At 42.0% G+C, this 21,428-nt stretch overlaps 1 protein-coding gene across 5 annotated transcripts in view; it reads left to right on the top strand.

Moving 5' to 3' along the window:
• nova1 (NOVA alternative splicing regulator 1) overlaps window positions 1–21,428 on the top strand; it is a gene marked incomplete at both ends in the record, with an annotated part of 29,567 nt that overhangs the window by 815 nt on the left and 7,324 nt on the right. For 3 of the 5 annotated variants that reach the window (XM_080849685.1, XM_080849683.1, XM_080849684.1), the window contains one exon: window positions 18,620–18,763. In XM_080849685.1, coding sequence (XP_080705811.1) covers window positions 18,620–18,763 — 144 coding nt within the window. Of the gene's footprint in view, window positions 1–18,619; window positions 18,782–21,428 lie in introns of all 5 variants that reach the window. The other 2 variants (XM_080849682.1, XM_080849681.1) reach the window with 1 other exon arrangement.

The following is a 21,428-nucleotide window of genomic DNA, read 5'->3' as shown; positions in this document are numbered from 1 at the left end:
CCTTTCCCAGCAGAGAAATGGGTGAAAAAACGTCCCTATAATGACACAAACCCAGCTGGTTTCTTCTGTTGGCCTAGGCTACCTAGTTTGCCAATTTGCTGGCGGCTACTTTGACTTTTGTTTTCATTTGCTTTTAAAAGAGGGCATGTAATAGTAATAGATAAAACCAAACATTGGACATTCGGATTCGCAATGAAGCCTGCCTTAATTTGGCCTCCAGTTTCTGTAGCGGTGGGCCAGTTGACCTCATTTCAACTTTTGAATGCGACATAGTAATATTTTGCCTAGTTGTTTGTTTTTGTGGAAAGTGTCGCAGGCACCTGCCACACTTGTGAAGACACACTTGTGAAGCTGTAAACGTGTCAGAGAACTTTTGCGGAAAGAGTGAGAAAACATCACAGCTTGTGGATTTATGGAGTTTACTTAAGATAAATAAACAGAAGAGAAACGTGGGTGGCGTCCTCTTTTGCGCGTACCAGCTGCAACATGCCACAGCTATTTGTCTTGCCGTGGCAACATAATTCCGTAATACATAACGTTGTATGGGTTACCACTTATCAACCCCAGTTTGTAAACTAGTAGTAATCACACGCTTCCCCGCTAGCTGATATTGGGTTACCAAGACGACACGTGTGGTAAGACTGAAAATTGGTATTGAGAGCGCGTGGAATTTGATTAAGGCAATGTAGGCTATATATTTTCTCTCGCCTCTATTATCAACTGCGGTCTAAATGAAAACTAAAATTTTGTTGGACTTTGACTGGAACAATTTATGGTCTTAACCACCATAACTAATAAGCATTATACACACACCATATAAATACACAAATTACTATGAGTATGGTCTTAACCACCATAACTTAAAGCATTACATACAGACACCATACAAATACACCTATTACAGTGAATAAGCTATGGCCAATATAGTAGTCTATTAATATCACTTAAATAACATAACAAGTATACTTTGAAAAGTGGCATGGCTATAAGGCAAGTTTTAGGTGGATTCCTGTAAGCCCCTCTACCAATAGACACCTTTGTTTGACTCCGTTGCCTAATTTATTTTAGTGCGGATTGCAGTGCATTTACTATGTTTTATGACAACCCCTTGAATAGTGAGTAGTTCTGTTTATATTCTATGAAATTGCTTATGTGTTAGTATCAAATAATTAGTGGCGAATATTACGTTCTACTCAGGTGATACATTGCATCATATGTAATGCAGGAATGCATTGTGTTTGTGTGTGTATGCCTGCAGAGGGGGTGTGTTTGCATTAGTACATTAACAGATATGTGAGAACACATGTCGTTTCTGTGTGTGGCAGGCAGGGTCTGTGTGTTCAAATGGCGTCGCATGGAGAGAAGGAGAGGGATAATGTCAATAATCAAAATCCCATAGGATTGTGTGTTTTCATCTGCTGATTTGGTCACAGGTGTATGTGTCTTTGTGTGTGTGTGTGTGTGTGTGTGTGTGTGTGTGTGTGTGTGTGTGTGTGTGTGTGTGTGTGTGTGTGTGTGTCTTTGTGTGTGTGTGTGTGTGTGTGTGTGTGTGTGTGTGTGTGTGTGTGTGTGTGTGTGTGGTGTGTGTTTGAGAAAAGGACACAGGTGCCCTTGTGGAGGGGAGTTGACGTGAGTCGACTATGAATTTGCCAGGTGGTGGGTAGGGGAGGGGTCCCTATAGAGAGAGAGAGAGAAAGAGAGAGAGAGAGAGAGACAGAGGGAGAAAGAGAGAGAGAGAGAGAGAGAGAGACAGAGAGAGAGAGAGAGAGAGAGATGGAGGAGTAGGAGGATCCAGCCTTACAGAATGTCCAGCCGATGCACTGGACGTGATTGGCTTCTCTGATCAGAATGCATCCCAGCGGCTCACAGATGCCTCAGTAATCAGGGAAAGGAGAGACACAGAGTCTTTGCATCTCCTTGGCTGGGGCACTGAATTAGGCACATGTGCAACTTAACAAATAGATAGATCGATAGAATAAATAAATAAATAAATAAATAAATAAACAAACAAACAAACAAATAAATAAATAAAAAGCAAACACATGCAGAGACAAAGACACATATTTGTGAACACAATGGAAAATCGCCAAGATGTGAAGTGAATATGAATGATGATATAACATGCTCTGTGAGCTAAGTCAAGCTTGCGCTGCCCCTCCCCCCAGTCTTCACCATATACCACCACACATATGCCAATTTGTGTGTCCGCCGACTCTCTATAGGATTTATAGGCAATGATTTACTGTGGCCGACCCCCGTAGAGACTCCTCTGCAGCAGCGCTGCCATTTTCCGAGAGGCGAAAGAGCGAATGGGAGCCGCATTCTCAAACATGGCTGTCTGAGCTTTTTCTCTTTCTCTCTCTCTCTCTCATTCTCTTTATCTCTCTCTCTCTCCCACTCTTTCTTTATCTTTTCATTTCCTCCTCATCCAGTTTTTTTTTCCTCATCTTGCACCTCCGTTTCATTCTGAACACACGCAAGGTCACTGTTCTTTTGTCTTTCGTCATTCCTTTCTCTCACTGTTTCTCTCAGTCTCGCGCCCGCACTCTCTCTGTTTCTTTCTCAGTTCCGCGCCATACGTTAAACGTCCATCTTTTCCTATTTTACCCAATTGTGATTGGGGTGCTTCTATAGCGCCTTTATAGTGCTGCGTCAAAGGAGTGCATGGCGGTGGGTGTGAGAGGAGTTGGTGGTAGTAGAGAAGAAAGCCCTGTTTCTCTTTCTGTTTTTGGTTGGGGGGGGGGGGGGGTGGAGAGGAGATGAAAGAATGAGGGAAGGGGGGGTTGGTAGTGGTCGGGGGTGGGGGTGTATCACGGAGAGGACGGGGGTGGGTGATTGGACACGCTAGGTGCCTCTCTCCTCACTGCACAATGCAGCACAGGGCCAGGACTGGCGATGAATATGGATGAGAGGCAGCGGAGAGAGAGAGAGAGGAGCAGAGAGAGGGAGAGAGGGAGAGACGGAGAGCGCACAACGAGAGAGATAGAGAGAGGGAGCAGGAGAGAGAACGAGAGCGAGAGCGAGAGGGAAGGGTGATGCAGTGAAGGAAGAACCTCAGTCCAGCGCAAGGAGCTGAACAATGCACAGCGGCTCTCCCTTTAATATCCAGCAGCATAGGTATTAGCATCTTCATCCAATCTCAGTGCAAGCAGGCGACAGAGCAGGAGCAGGCGAGCGAGAGACACAGAGACACAGAGAGAGAGAGCGAGAGAGAGAGAAGGGGGCCTCTGATTGCGGAGCATGGAAGGGATGCTGTGCTGACGTTTGCCGCCAGGACCCCCTCCCCTACCCCCCAATCCCCAACAACCTCCCCCCCCCCTTTCCCTCCCCTTTGCCGCCCCACACATTTTTTTCGGAGACACACAAACCCCGGGAAAGAAAAAAAGAGGGTCGACTGGGCGCTGCAGCCGTTCGCATTCCTCGACGCCCACCGGCGTACCTATGCTCTCTGTCCCGTCGTCAAGGTGCGTTTTCCAGCATCAGCCCTTGCCTTCGCCACTTTGATGGCCATCTGACACGGAGAGGAAGCACACCCCAGCGAGAAGAGCAGAATGGGTAAGAGAGAAATCCGCCCCCCAAATCCCCCCCCCCCCCCCAAACCTCTGAGAAACCCACAACCCGCTCCCCCTTTGCTTGCTCTTTTGTTGACTTGTTGAATCCAATTAATGGTTCTGTATCTGGGACTGACGCCTGTTGTCATTTGTTTTCTCAAATCCTGTAATTTCTGGGAGGTTTTATTCCTGTCATCATTTGTTCCTCATTGTTTCCGTATGTGTGTGCGTGTGTGTGTGTGTATGTGTCTGTGTGTGTGTGTGTGTGTGCACACACGCTTGTGCTTTTCACTCCATCGTCCTTGCGGTGTCTCTTAGGGGGCAGGCTAACCCTTTTCAAATGCAGAGGCGTTTGGGTGACTGTTAGATTGGAGGCTGATGGTTTTGTGGCGATGGTCACAATACAACACTGAGGGGGGGGCGGGGGGGGGGTATTCAGAGTCTCAATGCCATGTTAACCACCATCAAACCGCCATCCCTGAACCCCCCCACTCCAACCCCCCACCTCCTTTGCCGACCTCCCCATCATTCCTCTCACTCGTGCCCCCGACAGCATTAACAGTGTGTGTGAGTGAATGTATGGATGTTTGTCACTGGATCATGGGTTTAAGCCCACAAGCGTTTGGCGCAGCTTAACCCTGCCACGTTCTGCTGGGCTTTCCCCCTTGGCAATCAGGAAAGCAACAGATTGTCGTATTTACTCGTGTACGCCACACCATAGAACCTGTTACTCATTCTGCCTGCGAGTTTGCGCACCGCATGTCAAATTAGTGACAGAAAACACTGCCGCAGGAAAGGGAGGGAGTGAGACAGAGAGAGAGAGAGCAAGGGAGAGGGGGAAGAAAAGGAAAGAGCAGTGAGAAAAAAGGGAGGAAAAATGACTGTGAACATGGCTGCCTTCTCTCCGTTGTAGCAACAAAAGTGTTCCAAAAGGGAGGAATAAGACTGGCCTCCTGTCAGTTTGCTGGCTGTGCCAACAGCAGGTATGCCACACAGACACACTGCTTCCAATGGTCATTTTAAAAAATGGCCTCGCCGGCTTGTGTCGTCGTGGTAACAATTGTCTCTTGTCATGACAACCCTGCCGATGTTCTCAGTAGCTATAGAAAGCTAACTAAAGAAGGGTTCTTAGGAATGGGAAGGGAGCCAGAGAACAACCCCACTGACCTCAGCTGTGACAGAATGACATAAGTTTCACCCTCATAACCAAGGTCATGGTATCACATCGGCCTCTCTCTTCCCTCTCTCTTCCCTCTCTTTTTAACTCTCTTTCTCTCATGCTCCCCCGGCCTTGCTGCTGAGGCTAGATGAGGGGAGGAGTAAGGGATGGCTTCCTCTCCCTCACAAAGCCCATCAGACTTTAAATGATTGTCCTGTTTGGAACAATGCAAGCCCATTTGGCATCGTTTTGCTTCTGCATCAGGTTCTCAGTGCTAGCCTCTCATGCCTTGTCTCCCCTTCCTTTCCTGCTTTCAATTAATTTAATTCCTTCTCCTCGCCTTGTTCATCCTCGTCCTTTCATTGAGTGCTCTCTCTCTTTCTCTCTCTTCTTCTCTTTCTCTTTCTCCAGCCATTTTCCGATCATGCTGCCCCTTGCTTGCGCCAGGCTTGCTTGCGCCGACCTGTGATCATATTATCCTGGGTGAGCCGCAGTAGTCTGTGCTTATCCCCGCTATCATACTGATCAGCTGCATGTCCATCCATACGTAGAGTAACAGCTAACTGGCAACGATGGCTGGCCGGCCGGCCTGCCGGCCAAATAATTAGCTCTCAGTTTGTCTATTTGCCCTTTCTCATCACCGCCTATGTAGCTGTGTAGCGAAGTGTATCCTTCAGTACCCCCCCTCAACCGCTCCCTTCCCCTACAGACACATACATATACACACACACCACACACGCACACACACACAGACACACACACACATACACACGTGTCCTTCACGTAGCTGTGGCCGCAAGGTCCAAATGACATGGCGGCGTTAACCATCAGTCATCGCAAGGGGGGCGTGAGGTAAAGGCAAAGGCATAGAGCGAGCGGGCAGGGAGGCAGAGAGGCAGGGAGGCAGGGAGGCAGGCAGCTGCTTGGATAGCGGTGGGCTGTTAGAGTGACGTCACCCCAATGCACCGCGTTTACCTGCAGTGTTCAGGTGCTGTGGCGTTTACCAGCAGTGTTCAGGTGCTGTGGCGTTTACCTGCAGTGTTCAGGTGCTGTGGCGTTAACCTGCAGTGTTCAGGTGCTGTGGCGTTAACCTGCAGTGTTCAGGTGCTGTGGCGTTAACCTGCAGTGTCCAGGTGCTGTGGCGTTGACTTTCAGTGTTCAGCTGCTGTGGCGTTTACCTGCAGTGTTCAGGTGGCTGGGGCACTCAGGGGTGCTGTGGCATTGTGGAAAAAAATGGAGGGGGCTGAAGGAGGAGGTTGTGTACCCACAACGTCCCCTATCCCTACCACCACAAAGACACCCACGACCACCCTGTCATACTCCTGAGGAGACCCCCTCAACACCACCAGCCTGGTGCTCAACGCAACCCTTAAGTGCAGTCCTCCCTGTGGGCTTCTGTCTAGAGGTTAGGCTGGCGATGTGTTTGGTGTATATGAGGGCAGATAGGTAGCAAAGGGAACATCTACTGTATGTGTGTGTGAGAATATGGAGTAGGTGAGGAGAGAAAGAGGGAAAGACTCGAAAGACAGGAAACCATGGTGGAGTGATTTACCACACAGATCACGTAGACACACTGACAACCCCCCACACCCCCCCCCCCCCCCACACACACACACACACACACACACATACACACACATGCACACACATACACACATGTACACTGGCAAACATATTGAGACACATGCATGGCATCTTTTCACTTGAATTGCTAAGACGTCTTTGTAGAAAATAAGAAGGTAAGGCAGAAATAAGAAGGTAAGGCAGAAAATTCCAGACTGTTCTATAGCCCATAGCTGTTTGTGTGTTATTTGTCTTGCATATAATAATACACTGTGCTTTTGGAGTACCTAAATATCTTTATCTTTTCTGGTATTACGTATATATTGTAGGACATATGGTATGTTTGTTACACTGCTGTAGTCTAGGAATCGTCAGTGGTCTAAGAGGCTGTTTTTACGAAGTCTAGTTTGTCTCTGTCTGTAAAGTTCAGAATACAGATAGCCCTTTCATTTAGACGAACACTCTCTATCCGCACACGGTATCCGCAACGATCCGAATCGGGGGTAGAAAGTGAGTAGATTTGAATCGGTACGGGGGCTGGTGTTCTTCTGCACGGATTCACGCAACCTGATGACGTCATTGCCCCACATGATCGCTTTGCGATCTCCAACCAATATATATATCACTTGTTCTCCCTCTACATCGCAATTGTGGTGGGTCTCGAATTCACTCTCATTAACCCTCTAGACCCCATAGCGGCCGCTGACGGCCGCTCTGTATTCTCCTGTAACGGCTGGCGACGACCAGCATATAATCATGGATGTAAACACTGGAAATGCTGTTGCTGAACTTCATCTACACACCTGATTTAATTCTTTAAGCCTTATTGAACATATTTTTATCTTAAAAGCTATATATTTGTATTTAACTATTTTGAGAAATTATCACGTTATTACGTGGTGCCTTCGCTGCAGAACAGGATGGTATGAGAGAAAGAGAGCGGAGATTCTCCTAACTAGCTGGCTAATGTTGGCCTGGCCATTACCAGCCTGTGACTCTATTTCATTCCGTCTTTCAGTCTGGGCCAACCCAATGCATTTTGGTTTCCGAGATGGGCGGGTGCTTATCTTGAGGTTTAAAATCATTGGAGTTCCCTTAACCAATCAGCAACGTTTAGTAAGCATTCGGTAGATTAAACTCTTCCCAAAGCCAGTTGGGAGAAGAGCTACAACGTCCTTTCCAATCATAAAACTAGAAAATACTCTTGTTCTCCTTTTAATTTTCTGATGTTCTCGAGAGTTGAGACAACTTTTCCGATAGCTTTTCGTGTCTTTTCCTCCAAGGCGAGTTTTGCGTCACAGCTCTGAACTGTTCACTGATTGGTCCTGCAAAATGTTGAGTTCTGGAGACGATTGTCAATGGGGTTGGGCCAGACTGAGTATGAGCTTGAAATCAATTCAGGCGGAAATACGTAGGCTGGTGTCACCAGGCTAGGCTAATGTAGCCATCCCATTTAAGCTATTCATATTACCGCTAAGCTATTTGTGACATTGGTAATTATACAGTATAATTTGTTACATTTTACTCTCAATATTTCCCGCTACAAACTGCCTAGTATTCCACTTTGTAGCCTTCTCTAATCACTCGATTACCTCAGCCAGCCAGATCGGCAAAATGACAGCACCGAAACGTCCTCGTATGTTTACCCTGGAGGAAGAAGTAGTGCTTTGCCAAATTGAGCCAGAGATTTTCAAGTCGAATGACAACGAAACTAATGTAAGTTGTAAAATGAATGTTGATGGATAACTTACAACCTAAATCTGAGCGATAGTTGCCAACTCTGGCATCTACAACATTTCTGATTAGCTACGCTAATTTTACTCACAGAGCCTAGTTTGTGTTGATGCGCCGGTCAGCGTCTTTCAATAGAGAGTTAGCCTACACATAGCCTCTTACTCTATAAAACATTAAAGCAAATATGGCGATTATTAGTTACCTTATCTGCTGGTAACCATAGAAGATCGTGAAGTAGGCCTACTAGTGATTTGAGTCCAAGCCCATATGTATTGTAGATGAGGTAATCCACTTGGTGCAATGCCCTTTGCTCCTCGCATTCTGGAGCTAAAGCCATCGCATAGTTCATGAACCAGATTTATTTTAAAAGCTTTTAGGGACCATGGCTTGCGGTTCTTAGGGAGTGGTTTTTGCTGGAGTACCCACACAATGTATGCATTTACAATGGCAACATTGAGCAGGGGGCCTAAGATTGCTATAGTGACCCATGTGCAGTTCCCCCTGTGTGTGTGTGTGTGTGTGTGTGTGTGTGTGTGTGTGTGTGTGTGTGTGTGTGTGTGTGTGAGTGCATTTCTGAAGGTTTAGCGGGGTTGTGTGTGAGCCCACCCCCTGTGACCCTGGGCATGTGAGGTCTTGTGTGTGTGTGTGTGTGTGAGGGTGTTTTTGTTGGTGGGGGGTCTACTTTCTTACATTGGGGGGTGAATGAGGAACACACACACACAAACACACACACACACACACACACACACACACACACACACACACACACACATACACACTCTCTCTCCTGGTGTGGATAACATTTGTCAAATTCAGTCAGGACATGCAAGGCTTGATTGTTTTTGCCCCATCGCTCTGGTCTCAATTTATATTGCTTGGATTAACAAGCCTCTCTCTGATGTTAAGTGCTCTTGTCTTGGTGGGAAAATCTATCTCTGCCACTGGAAAAATAAAATGAAAGAAACGGTGCATTTGTTGAAATGATAGAATAGAGGGCATAAGCACAACCAGGGTTAGGGTTAGGGTTAGGGCTGAAGCTCAATCAGCAACAAAAGCCAGAGAATGAGGAAGGAATCTGAGAATCTGAGAGCCACTGCTGCGCTGGTGCCAAACAAACTAACCCCCCCCCCCCCGCACCCCACACACACCCTTTTTTATTTTGCCTCTTGCTCTCTCTGTCTTGTCCTTACCCCCCTACCACCACCCCCATACATTGCGGAGATAGCAGCGGAATCTGGAAATTACCTGGCCCTGCTTTGCCATGGATTTGGTGTATCCAGGTTTGCCTGCTTCAGCTGCTATGTAAATGATTTCCCCCTTCCTGCTTCACTCTGTACTCTTCACCATCTCCAACATCACAATAATCTCCTGTCTTCACTCCACACCATCTCTTACATCATAATAATCTCCTCTCTTTACTCTTCACCATCTCCAACATCATAATAATCTCCTGTCTTCACTCCACACCATCTCTAACATCATAATAATCTCTCTTTACTCCACACCATCTCTAACATCATAATAATCTCCTGTCTTTACTCCACACCATCTCTCTCTAACATCATAATAATCTCCTCTCTTTACTCCTCACCATCTCTCTTTAACATCATAATAATATCTCTTTACTCCTCACCATCTCTAACATCATAATAATCTACTCTCTTTACTCCACACCATCTCTAACATCATAATAATCTCTCTTTACTCCTCACCATCTCTCTTTAATATCATAATAATCTCCTGTCTTTACTCCACACCATCTCTCTCTAACATCATAATAAGCTCCTCTCTTTACTCTTCACCATCTCTAACATCATAATAATCTCCTCTCTTTACTCCTCACCATCTCTAACATCGTAATAATCTTTCTTTACTCCACACCATCTCTAACATCATAATAATCTCTCTTTACTCCTCACCATCTCTAACATCATAATCTCCTCTCTTTACTTCTCACCATCTCTCTTTAACATCATAATAATCTCCTCTCGTTACTCCTCACCATCTATCTTTAACATCATAATAATATCTCTTTACTCCTCACCATCTCTAACATCATAAAAATCTCCTCTCTTTACTCCACACCATCTCTAACATCATAATAATCTCTCTTTACTCTTCACCATCTCTAACATCATAATAATCTCTCTTTACTCCTCACCATCTGTAACATCATAATAATCTCCTGTCTTTACTCCACACCATCTCTAATATCATAATAATATCTCTTTACTCTTCACCATCTCTAACATCATAATAATCTCTCTTTACTCCTCACCATCTCTCACATCATAATAATCTCTCTTTACTCTTCACCATCTCTAACGTCATAACAATCTCTCTTTACTCCTCACCATCTCTAACATCATAATAATCTCCTTTCTTTACTCCACACCATCTCCCTACTTCATAATAATCTCCTCTCTTTACTCCACTCCATCTATAACATCATAATAATCTCTCTTTACTCTTCACCATCTTTAACATCATAATAATCTCTCTTAACTCCACTCCATGTCAAACATCATAATAATCCCCTGTCTTTACTCTTCACCATCTCTAATATCATAATAATCTCTCTTTACTCCTCACCATCTCTCACATCATAATAATCTCTCTTTACTCCTCACCATCTCTCTTTAACATCATAATAATATCCGGTAACACTTTCTATGAAGCCCAGCGTTATAAGGCCCTATAAGGACATTATAAGGGCCTTAATAATGACTTATAGCGATTGCTACAATGACTTATAGCTACTTTATAACTACGTATAATGTCTTCATGATGACTCATAATCACCTTTAATATACATTATATCAGTTCATTATGAATGGTTATAATTAAAGACGGAATAATGCATTATAAATATGTGACTGTCGGGTAACACTTGCTATGAAGCCTACCTTTATAAGGTCCTATAAGGACATTAATAATGACGTTTAAAAGTAGCTATAAGTCATTGTAGCACTCTTTATAACTATGTTTAGCATCTCCACAATGACTCATATCCACTGCTCTGAAACGTTATGTCAGTTAATTATAAATGGTTATAATCTAAGATAAAATGATGCATTATAAATATGTGATCATAGGTTTGTGTGGGTAATCATGAATCCTATGAAGCCTGCATATATGAAGCACTATGAGAACATTCATAATAGCTTTAAAAACTAGTTAAGTCATTGTGGCACTCATTATAACTATGTATATAGGTCTTCACGGCACATCATAACCACCTTTGTGATATATTATGCTTATTCATTAATGGTTATTAGTATGGTGAATAGGCTGCTATACAGACATAGAATATTATAAACTTTTAGAAGATCCTATAAGTGGACTTTGTCAGCTTTAAGTAAAGTGACAAAAGGGTGGTGTTGTTATGAACAGATATAAGATTCTATAAGTGTACTTTGTCAGCTTTAAGTAAAGTGACAAAAGGGTAATGTTGTTTTAAACAGATATAAGATTATTATAAGATAAGAGAAGAGAAGATAAGGCATTATGAACTTGTTAATAGTGCTGACAGTAAATACAACAGGATACAGATGAAAACCCTTTTATTTAAAACTTTCTGGAGGTGCTCAGACTTTATACAAAAACACATTTTAAAGATTTCGGGCTAAGACTTTTGAACTTCAGAGTTGCTGTTATTACTCCAAACCCAATGTCCCTACACAATAAATACTGATAGTTGCAGAAACGACGAAATATTAAAGTTGTCTACATAAAAGCATAACTTTGACACCGCGTGCTTTTGGACCAGTGAAATCTGTTCATCAACCAGTCAAGCAAATATCGATGGTAATACAGCTTTCAGACCTGAGAGCACGCTCAAGAAGGTAGAAGACGTAGGACTGAGAAGGTAAGAATGAGTGCCACAATGACTTAACTAGTTTTTAAAGGTATTATGAATGTTCTTATAGTGCTTCATATATGCAGGCTTCATAGGATTCATGATTACCCACACAAACCTATGATCACATATTTATAATGCATCATTTTATCTTAGATTATAACCATTTATAATTAACTGATGTTTCAGAGCAGTGGATATGAGTCATTGTGGAGATGCTAAACATAGTTATAAAGAGTGCTACAATGACTTATAGCTACTTTTAAAACGTCATCATTAAAGTCCTTATAGGACCTTATAAAGGCAGGCTTCATAGCAAGTGTTACCCGACAGTCACATATTTATAATGCATTATTCCGTCTTTAATTATAACCATTCATAATGAACTGATATAATGTATCATAAAGGTTATTATGAGTCATCATGAAGACATTATACGTAGTTATAAAGTAGCTATAAGTCATCATAGCAATCGCTATAAGTCATTATTAAGGCCCTTATAATGTCCTTATAGGGCCTTATAACGCTGGGCTTCATAGAAAGTGTTACCTAATATCCTCTCTTTACTCCTCACCATCTCTCTTTAACATCATAATAATCTCCTCTCTTTACTCCGTACTCTTCACCATCTCTAACATCATAATAATCTCCTCTCTTTACTCCTCACCATCTCTCTTTAACATCATAATAATCTCCTCTCTTTACTCCTCACCATCTCTCTTTAACATCATAATAATCTCCTCTCTTTCCTCCTTACCATCTCTCTTTAACATCATAATAATCTCCTCTCTTTACTCCACACCATCTCTCTCTAACATCATAATAATCTCCTCTCTTTACTCTTCACCATCTCTAACATCATAATAATCTCCTCTCTTTACCCCTCACCATCTCTAACATCATAATAATCTTTCTTTACTCCACACCATCTCTAACATCATAATAATCTTTCTTTACTCCACACCATCTCTAACATCATAATAATCTCTCTTTACTCCTCACCATCTCTAACATCATAATCTCCTCTCTTTACTCCTCACCATCTCTCTTTAACATCATAATGATATCTCTTTACTCCTCACCATCTCTAACATCATAATAATCTACTCTCTTTACTCCACACCATCTCTAACATCATAATAATATCTCTTTACTCCTCACCATCTCCAACATCATAATAATCTCCTCTCTTTACTCCACACCATCTCTAACATCCTAATAATCTCTCTTTACCCCTCACCATCTCTAACATCATAATAATCTCTCTTTAACATCGTAATAATCTCTCTTTACTCCTCACCATCTCTAACATCATAATAATCTACTCTCTTTACTCCTCACCATCTCTCTCTAACATCATAATAATATCTCTATACCCCTCACCATCTCTGCCATCATAATAATCTCTCTATACTCCTCACCATCTCTAACATCATAATAATCTCCTCTCTTTGCTCCTCACCATCTCTAACATCATAATAATCTCCTCTCTTTACTCCTCACCATCTCTCTCTAACATCATAATCTCCTCTCTTTACTCCTCACCATCTCTCTTTAACATCATAATAATATCTCTTTACTTCTCACCATCTCTGACATCATAATAATCTCCTTTCTTTACTCCACAGCATCTCTAACATCATAATCTCCTCTCTTTACTCCTCACCATCTCTAACATCATAATAATCTCCTCTCTTTACCCCTCACCATCTCTAACATCATAATAATCTTTCTTTACTCCACACCATCTCTAACATCATAATAATCTTTCTTTACTCCACACCATCTCTAACATCATAATAATCTCTCTTTACTCCTCACCATCTCTAACATCATAATCTCCTCTCTTTACTCCTCACCATCTCTCTTTAACATCATAATGATATCTCTTTACTCCTCACCATCTCTAACATCATAATAATCTACTCTCTTTACTCCACACCATCTCTAACATCATAATAATATCTCTTTACTCCTCACCATCTCCAACATCATAATAATCTCCTCTCTTTACTCCACACCATCTCTAACATCATAATAATCTCTCTTTACCCCTCACCATCTCTAACATCATAATAATCTCCTCTCTTTACTCCTCACCATCTCTCTTTAACATCGTAATAATATCTCTTTACTCCTCACCATCTCTAACATCATAATAATCTACTCTCTTTACTCCTCACCATCTCTCTCTAACATCATAATAATATCTCTATACCCCTCACCATCTCTGCCATCATAATAATCTCTCTATACTCCTCACCATCTCTAACATCATAATAATCTCCTCTCTTTGCTCCTCACCATCTCTAACATCATAATAATCTCCTCTCTTTACTCCTCACCATCTCTCTCTAACATCATAATCTCCTATCTTTACTCCTCACCATCTCTAACATCATAATAATCTCCTTTCTTTACTCCACAGCATCTCTAACATCATAATCTCCTCTCTTTACTCCTCACCATCTCTCTTTAACATCATAATAATATCTCTTTACTTCTCACCATCTCTGACATCATAATAATCTACTCTCTTTACTCCACACCGTCTCTAACTTCATAATAATCTCTCTTTACTCTTCACCAACTCTAACATCATAACAATCTCTTGTTACTCCTCACCATCTCTCACATCATAATAATCTCTCTTAACTCAACTCCATCTCTTACATCATAATAATCTCTCTTTACTCCTCACCATCTCCAACATCATAATAATCTCTCTTTACTCCTCACCATCTCCAACATCATAATAATATCTCTGTACTCCTCACCATCTCTCTCTAACATCATAATAATCTCTCTTAACTCCACTCCATCTCTAACATCATAATAATCTCTCATTACTCCTCACCATCTCTAACATCATAATAATCTCCTGTCTTTACTCCTCACCATCTGTAACATCATAATAATTTCTCTTAACTCCACTCCATCTCTAACATCATAATAATCTCTCTTTACTCCTCACCATCTCTCACATCACAATAATCTCTCTTTACTCCACACCATCTCTAACATCATAATAATCTCCTCTCTTTACTCCACACCATCTGTAACATCATAATAATCTCATGTCTTTACTCCACACCATCTCTAACATCATAATAATCTCTCTTTACTCTTCACCATCTCTCACATCATAATAATCTCCTCTCTTTACTCCTCACCATCTCACATCACAATAATCTCTCCTTACTCCACACCATCTCTAACATCATAATAATCTCCTGTCTTTACTCCTCACCATCTTTAACATCATAATAATCTCTTTCTCCTCTCACCTCTTCCTATTATCACCAGCATCCTCCCTGTGCCAAAGTCTCCTATTCTCATTGCCCTCTCGCCATTGGCCCTTGGGTTTTGACACGGGTCCCATCACAGGGGTTGGATGAAGTCAGGTGATGATGTGGAACTCTCCACCGGTAGGAGCCCTCCACATGCCTCCCTCTAAGTGATGCAGTGCCCCTCTCAGAGCTGCTTCTTTTGGGCATGCCGAAGGGGTCTGTCCTTATCTTATGGTTCCCTGTGTTGCCTCTCAACTCTTAACTGGAAGAAAAGAAAGATTTCACCTAAACTGAACATTTCTCTTTAACTTCGAGTTGAAAGACCAAATGTGGGTAAACTAAATAGAAATATGAACCGTATAGATTTGAACTGTATAGACAGAAAAAACACAGGCTGATAAAACATACGACATAAAGGCAATGTCATACACCAAGCAAATTCACTAACTCATGTATATCAATTATTTGTACATCATGTGGACCTTTGAGACATTTAGTTTGAGTGTTGCAACACCTCGTCACATTTGTCTGACACAATGCCAGCTCTCATCTTCCCTCAAACACTGCATGCTCTTGTATTAATAAATTATTAGCACAACGACGACTGAAAAGATTTAGCCATGAGCTTAGAATCAGAGCCATGTAAATGAATATGATATTATCACAAAGCATTTCATTTTCAATCTGTGTCGCCCTCAGGACTTTCTAGATCATTCTCAGTGAGAAAACCTTGAGTCTCCGAGGACAGGGTGTTATTGAGCGACATCACGGTGATGATCAGGGGTGAACCAGTGGGACTGTTTAGAGCCTGTGCAGCAGTTACGCAAACAAGTTGTTATCTGGAGTGAGGGTCAAGAGCACAATGTCCTGCTAGGAGAGTCGATGTGGCTTTCTTGCACATGTTGATGGATGCCCTAGAGGTATGGTGGTATAGGAAAGAAAAGGGAAAGAGAGAGAGTGAGAGAGAGATCAGTGAGTAAGTGAGAGTGAACAAGGGTGAGAAGTACTGAGAAAAAAACATGTAGGCAGTTCACACAACAGTAAAGGCCTGAAATGCATGAGCAAACAGGATGACATTCTTTTTTTTTAAATGCTTTTCAGCAGAATGTCAGCAACAAACTGAATGCAGTGCATTTGTAGCCTATTTACATTTTCCTCAGGCTGATGGGAAATTAAAATCCTTGCTACCATAGCAGTTATGTTAGCGCACCAAGAAGCTTCATCCTAGAGAAACAAATTAAAGAAATGAAGAAAAAAAAAAAGAAAGTGAGAGAGAGCGGGGAATACGTCACTCCCTGGCAAGTGTCTCCCATACAAATCTGCGGGATCAGCCTTCCATATGGTCGTGCGAGTTACACGCACGCACACTCTGGACCGCAGTCAAGTTCTCTGCTCTCCGAGAGGCTCCAGATTCTGCTGTTGCACCAACACAGCCTGGTTTTACAGGCCGACATCTCCAGCTCTCTGTTGCATGTGCTAAACCACAAGCCTGCTGGGGAATTATTCTAACCCCGGCGGCTAGATGGCTCGGGTCTCGATGTGAGGGCTCATGTACCCCCTTGTTAGGCCAGCAACGGGCCTTGGCATGATGAAAATGATAAAACTAAAGTTAAAATTAGACTGCTGAGAACCCAAAAAGCAGGTCAGTTTTTCTGTGCTCAGGGAAAAATCTGGGACAGAGCGTGTCACCCAAAATGCCTGAGAAGGAATGAGAAAAAGAGATGGAAGAAAAAAAACTGGGCCTGGCGATAATGGAGAGTCACCTGTGAAAACTCAGGAACAGGTAGGAGGGAGAGATAGAGAAAGAGAGCGAGTGAGATGGAGAGGGAGTAGACTCTTTTTTTACAAATAGAACTAGCTGTCTTCTATGTTTGCAGTGGCCTCAGGGGTCTTCATCGAGTATGTCAGGAGCTCTGAAAAGCATTCAAAATGTATTAAACAGAATTAAGCAGTGCCGTCTCTGTTGCCCACCAACCAGTCTAACTAGGTCACCATGATCGTCATGGTAATGCATTAGACATCATGTATGCATTGAGCGCCACAGAATACCGACATTGAACACCATCTTTGTATTGAACATCATCTCTGATCCTTTCCTGAAAGAAAATTCAAATGAAAAGTGCAGTACCAGCAAATCTTCCTTCAGTGGTCTAATATTTCTTTCAACTGCTGGAACTGAGACTATGAAAACGCATATGGCTGGAAATGTTCTGAACATCTTGATAATTCATTTAATTTTCTCAGGCTCAAGTACAGTGACTGCCAATTGCCAACACTTTCACAAACTGTCAGTGAATCTGGACAGGCTGTTTAGATGTTTCATGTTGAAATACTTACCCGTAAAGGAAAGCAGGAGATATGACCATAATAGCCCCTACCAGAATCAGAAAAGCAGCACAATATTTAAAAATCGACATGACAAAACTGGCAAGACATTTGATGGACTGATTTGCTAACTGAACAGGATAGAGTTAATTGCTTCAATGTTCTGTGTTAAAAAAAACTGTTCCGAGATAAGAGGGGACTATCATTGTATTGTATGTCGTTTTTTTTAATTGAGTGGCGTAGGTAACAACACCCGTGGGATTATCCCTTACCTACCCCACTCCCACGAGTGCTATATTGCTTTTATAAAACAATTCTACAGTCAACAAATTAACATTTCAAAACTAAGTTATTGATTCAAAATGGTTTATTTCGCCATTGTTTCTCCGCAACAAAAAATAGTTCCATTGTTAACGTCTTGGTTTGGAATTTTAAAAACTTTGAATTAACGGTTATCATCAATGCGAATGTTTCATCGCGGAGTGATTTGTTTTTAGCTGTGAAAAGTCCCGTAACTGTAGGTATGTTGACAAATAGCCTATAGCATGGAACGTCTCTCGTCCAATCAGAAACAGCTAAATTACGCGCTAGAACCCAATTGTTTTATAAGGGCATACAATTCTTCATACTCCTTCACACCACCTCTCCTTAAAAAAACACAATGCCGAAGCGACATTTGCAATTACCCCCAAACGAATGAGGGGGCAGGCTGTTTTAATCGCGTAAATAAATCATTGGGCTCCACCTAGATGGGGTGCTTCTGCATTGATGGGTAAAAACACCTAGATAGAAGTGTGAAGCCGTGCCCATCCTGACCCTCACCGGTTAGCAAACTTGATTCCTTAAGCCCAAAGAGAGTCGGTAGGTCAGAAGTACAGAATAAAGAAAACTTGACGTGTAATTAATTGCAATCAAATGTTTTTGAGGCTGAGTGCTTTTTGTGCTAGGTCTTTGTTTTTTTGTGGTAGATGTGTTTTTATTTAAAATCATGTCCTATCCTGCATTTGTGACGCTGATGTGAACATATTTACAACATACCACTGTTTCAGGACTTGACATTGTGGGATGTGTCATGTATCTCCACTATGGGTCAAAACAGGTTAATTTAATGTTTCAACTTGTCTCTATTTTTTTGCAGAGGAGGGCGAGTACTTCCTGAAAGTGCTGATCCCCAGCTATGCAGCCGGCTCCATTATCGGCAAGGGAGGCCAGACCATCGTCCAGCTGCAGAAGGAGACAGGGGCCACTATCAAGCTGTCCAAATCCAAAGACTTCTACCCAGGTAGGCCCATTAAGCACTGTGCTTCTGTGGTTCTGTCCGTACCTGATTTTGCTGCAGCCACTCACCATGACTTGTTTCTGGTGTGTTCCTGTTGCTAATCTCATCTGATTGTGCTCAGAATGCAGGGGAACGATTTTTGGTGCAGATAAGTCCTGGCCAATTGTTTTGTGTTTTTGTGTGTTTACAAATGCCTAAATACTCACCAGATGCATGTTGGCTCAAGTTGTTGCTGCACTGATGAGATGACCTTGAAGTCAAACTGCAGGTCATCTGCTAAGATTGTGTGAGAAGAATGCCACATTTTACCCAGGTCCCATTTTAATGTTGTCATTGCTAAATATCACTGCTAATTTCTGAGTGCCAAAGACTAAGCACCCTTTCCTAATTCCATGCAATCTGAGAGATTATTTTAGTTTTTGCTGGAATTTCTGACAATGGTTCTTTATCACCATCAAGAAACAGCAACATAGTGGAATTGGTTAAGTCTAACTTTAATGTTTGTACCAATTGGTGTTCTACTCAATATACCCTGGAATGTTGAAAAGAGTGCAGTGACAAAACCAAACAGTCTTCTCTGAGGTGCACCTGGCCCCCTGGTCAGGTGTAACATCCATCCACCGTGCCCAATCTGAAAAAGGCCACACGACATAATCCCATCGGATTCACCTTCAATACCAGCACATCTGACCAAACATTTATATTTACAGTGTTCCACAAAGCAAAGCAGTTAGTTATGGAATCAGATCAATGCCATAAATATTTTGTAATCTGTAATATAGATTTTGTATCTGTGAAACCATCTACACTTTCAAAACCTATCTACAGATACGGATTTCAAATACGAAATGTATCTACACTTTCAAAAACTATCTTCACTTGCAAAATCTATTTACAGATACGGATTTCAAATACGAAATGTATCTACACTTTCAAAAACTATCTACACTTTCAAAAACTATCTTCACCTTTAAAATCTATCTGCAGATATGGATTTCAGTTACGCATTACGGATACGGATACGGATACGGATACGGATTTCAAGTACGAATTACGGATTTCTGTTACGAATTACAAAATCTTTTTGGCACTGTCTTTACTTCCTTTCTAAAGAGCCAATCAGCGCTTTTGGCAGATTTCCTAAAGCGGCAATCAACACATTGTATCCTGTACTGACTAGCCAATCAGCGCTAGCTTGCTGGCAACTGGGAAAGTTGAGTGAAACGGTGTATGCGGCAGTCTTGGATCAGAGACCGAGAAATGGCACAAGTAAGAAGTCCTATATTTGGAGTTGTTAATAAAGTCATTGTTAAACGCACAATCACAGTCAGTGGTTTTCACTCCACACTTCGTTCCACCTGTTTCAAAGATCCTTGTCGTTGTATGGAAGATATTAGGATCTGCTTTGGTAGCTAACGAAAGCTAACGTTAGCATTTTCGTGACCGATCTCCTATTCACATTTAATTAAGTTAACCATGAACAGTATTCATATGACCCATTATCACGATGAGAAAATTTAGCAGACAGACTGCTATTGTCTTGTTCTCCAGACACATGCAAAGTGATGGTGGGGGTATACCGTTAAGTACATAGGCTATGCATCCTCAACAACTGGATAATGACCAGCCTGGTTTCAAAACCACCTTGCAATGTCATTTTTGTTTCTTTTCATGGAACTTTGGGGTAGCCTATTTGTAACCATTTTCTGAAGTCATTGAAAACGCTTTATTGTGTATTTTTTGTGGAAGCGAGTTTTCTAGCGTCTCAGTGGAAGAGATATATGAGGCAGCAAGCTGGAGTTCTCGCCACACTTTCATTAGATTCTATTTGTTAGATGTGGCTGAGACCAATTTCTTAGTTACAATGCGTTCTGCAGCCAAGCGATCTCTGAATCGCCAGAGCCTAAGATTAATTAAATAGTACAGGTGTTCATCAGCCCTAAGGCATGCTTGTTTAACTTCCCCCACGGCGTTCATACACCGAATTTTATTCAAACCATGCGGGGGAGACCCCCCATGCGGGGGAGACCCTCTCCTTAGGCAGAGCGGTGGCAGATTTAGGTTATAACTATTGAATAATGAGTGGGCCAGCAGTTGCCAGCAAGCTAGCGCTGATTGGCTAGACAGTACAGGATACAATGTGTTGATTGGCGCTTTAGGAAATCTGCCAAAAGCGCTGATTGGCTCTTTAGAAAGGCTGTAAAAACAGTGCCAAAAAGATTTTGTAATTCGTAACAGAAATCCGTATCCGTATCCGTAAGGCGTAACTGAAATCTGTATCTGCAGATAGATTTTGAAAGTGAAGATAGTTTTTGAAAGTGTAGATAGTTTTTGAAAGTGTAGATACATTTCGTATTTGAAATCTGTATCTGTAAATAGATTTTGAAAGTGTAGATACATTTCGTATTTGAAATCCGTATCTGTAGATAGGTTTTGAAAGTGTAGATGGTTTCACAGATACTAAATCTATATTACAGATACAAAATCTATATTACAGATTACAAAATATTTATGGCATTGATCTGATTCCATAGTTAGTATGCATGAAAAACACCACACAGTCACAGTGTGGCTTGGGGCAGTTGGCTTCATCAGAAGTTCCTTCATTGTGGTGGGGGGATATTTATTGATGACAACTGACTCACTCTGCATGAGTGATGCTAAATCC

This window comes from Sprattus sprattus (assembly GCF_963457725.1).
Source record: "Sprattus sprattus genome assembly, chromosome: 1".
NCBI lineage: Eukaryota > Metazoa > Chordata > Actinopteri > Clupeiformes > Clupeidae > Sprattus > Sprattus sprattus.
This window is presented reverse-complemented; position numbering and strand designations above follow the sequence as displayed.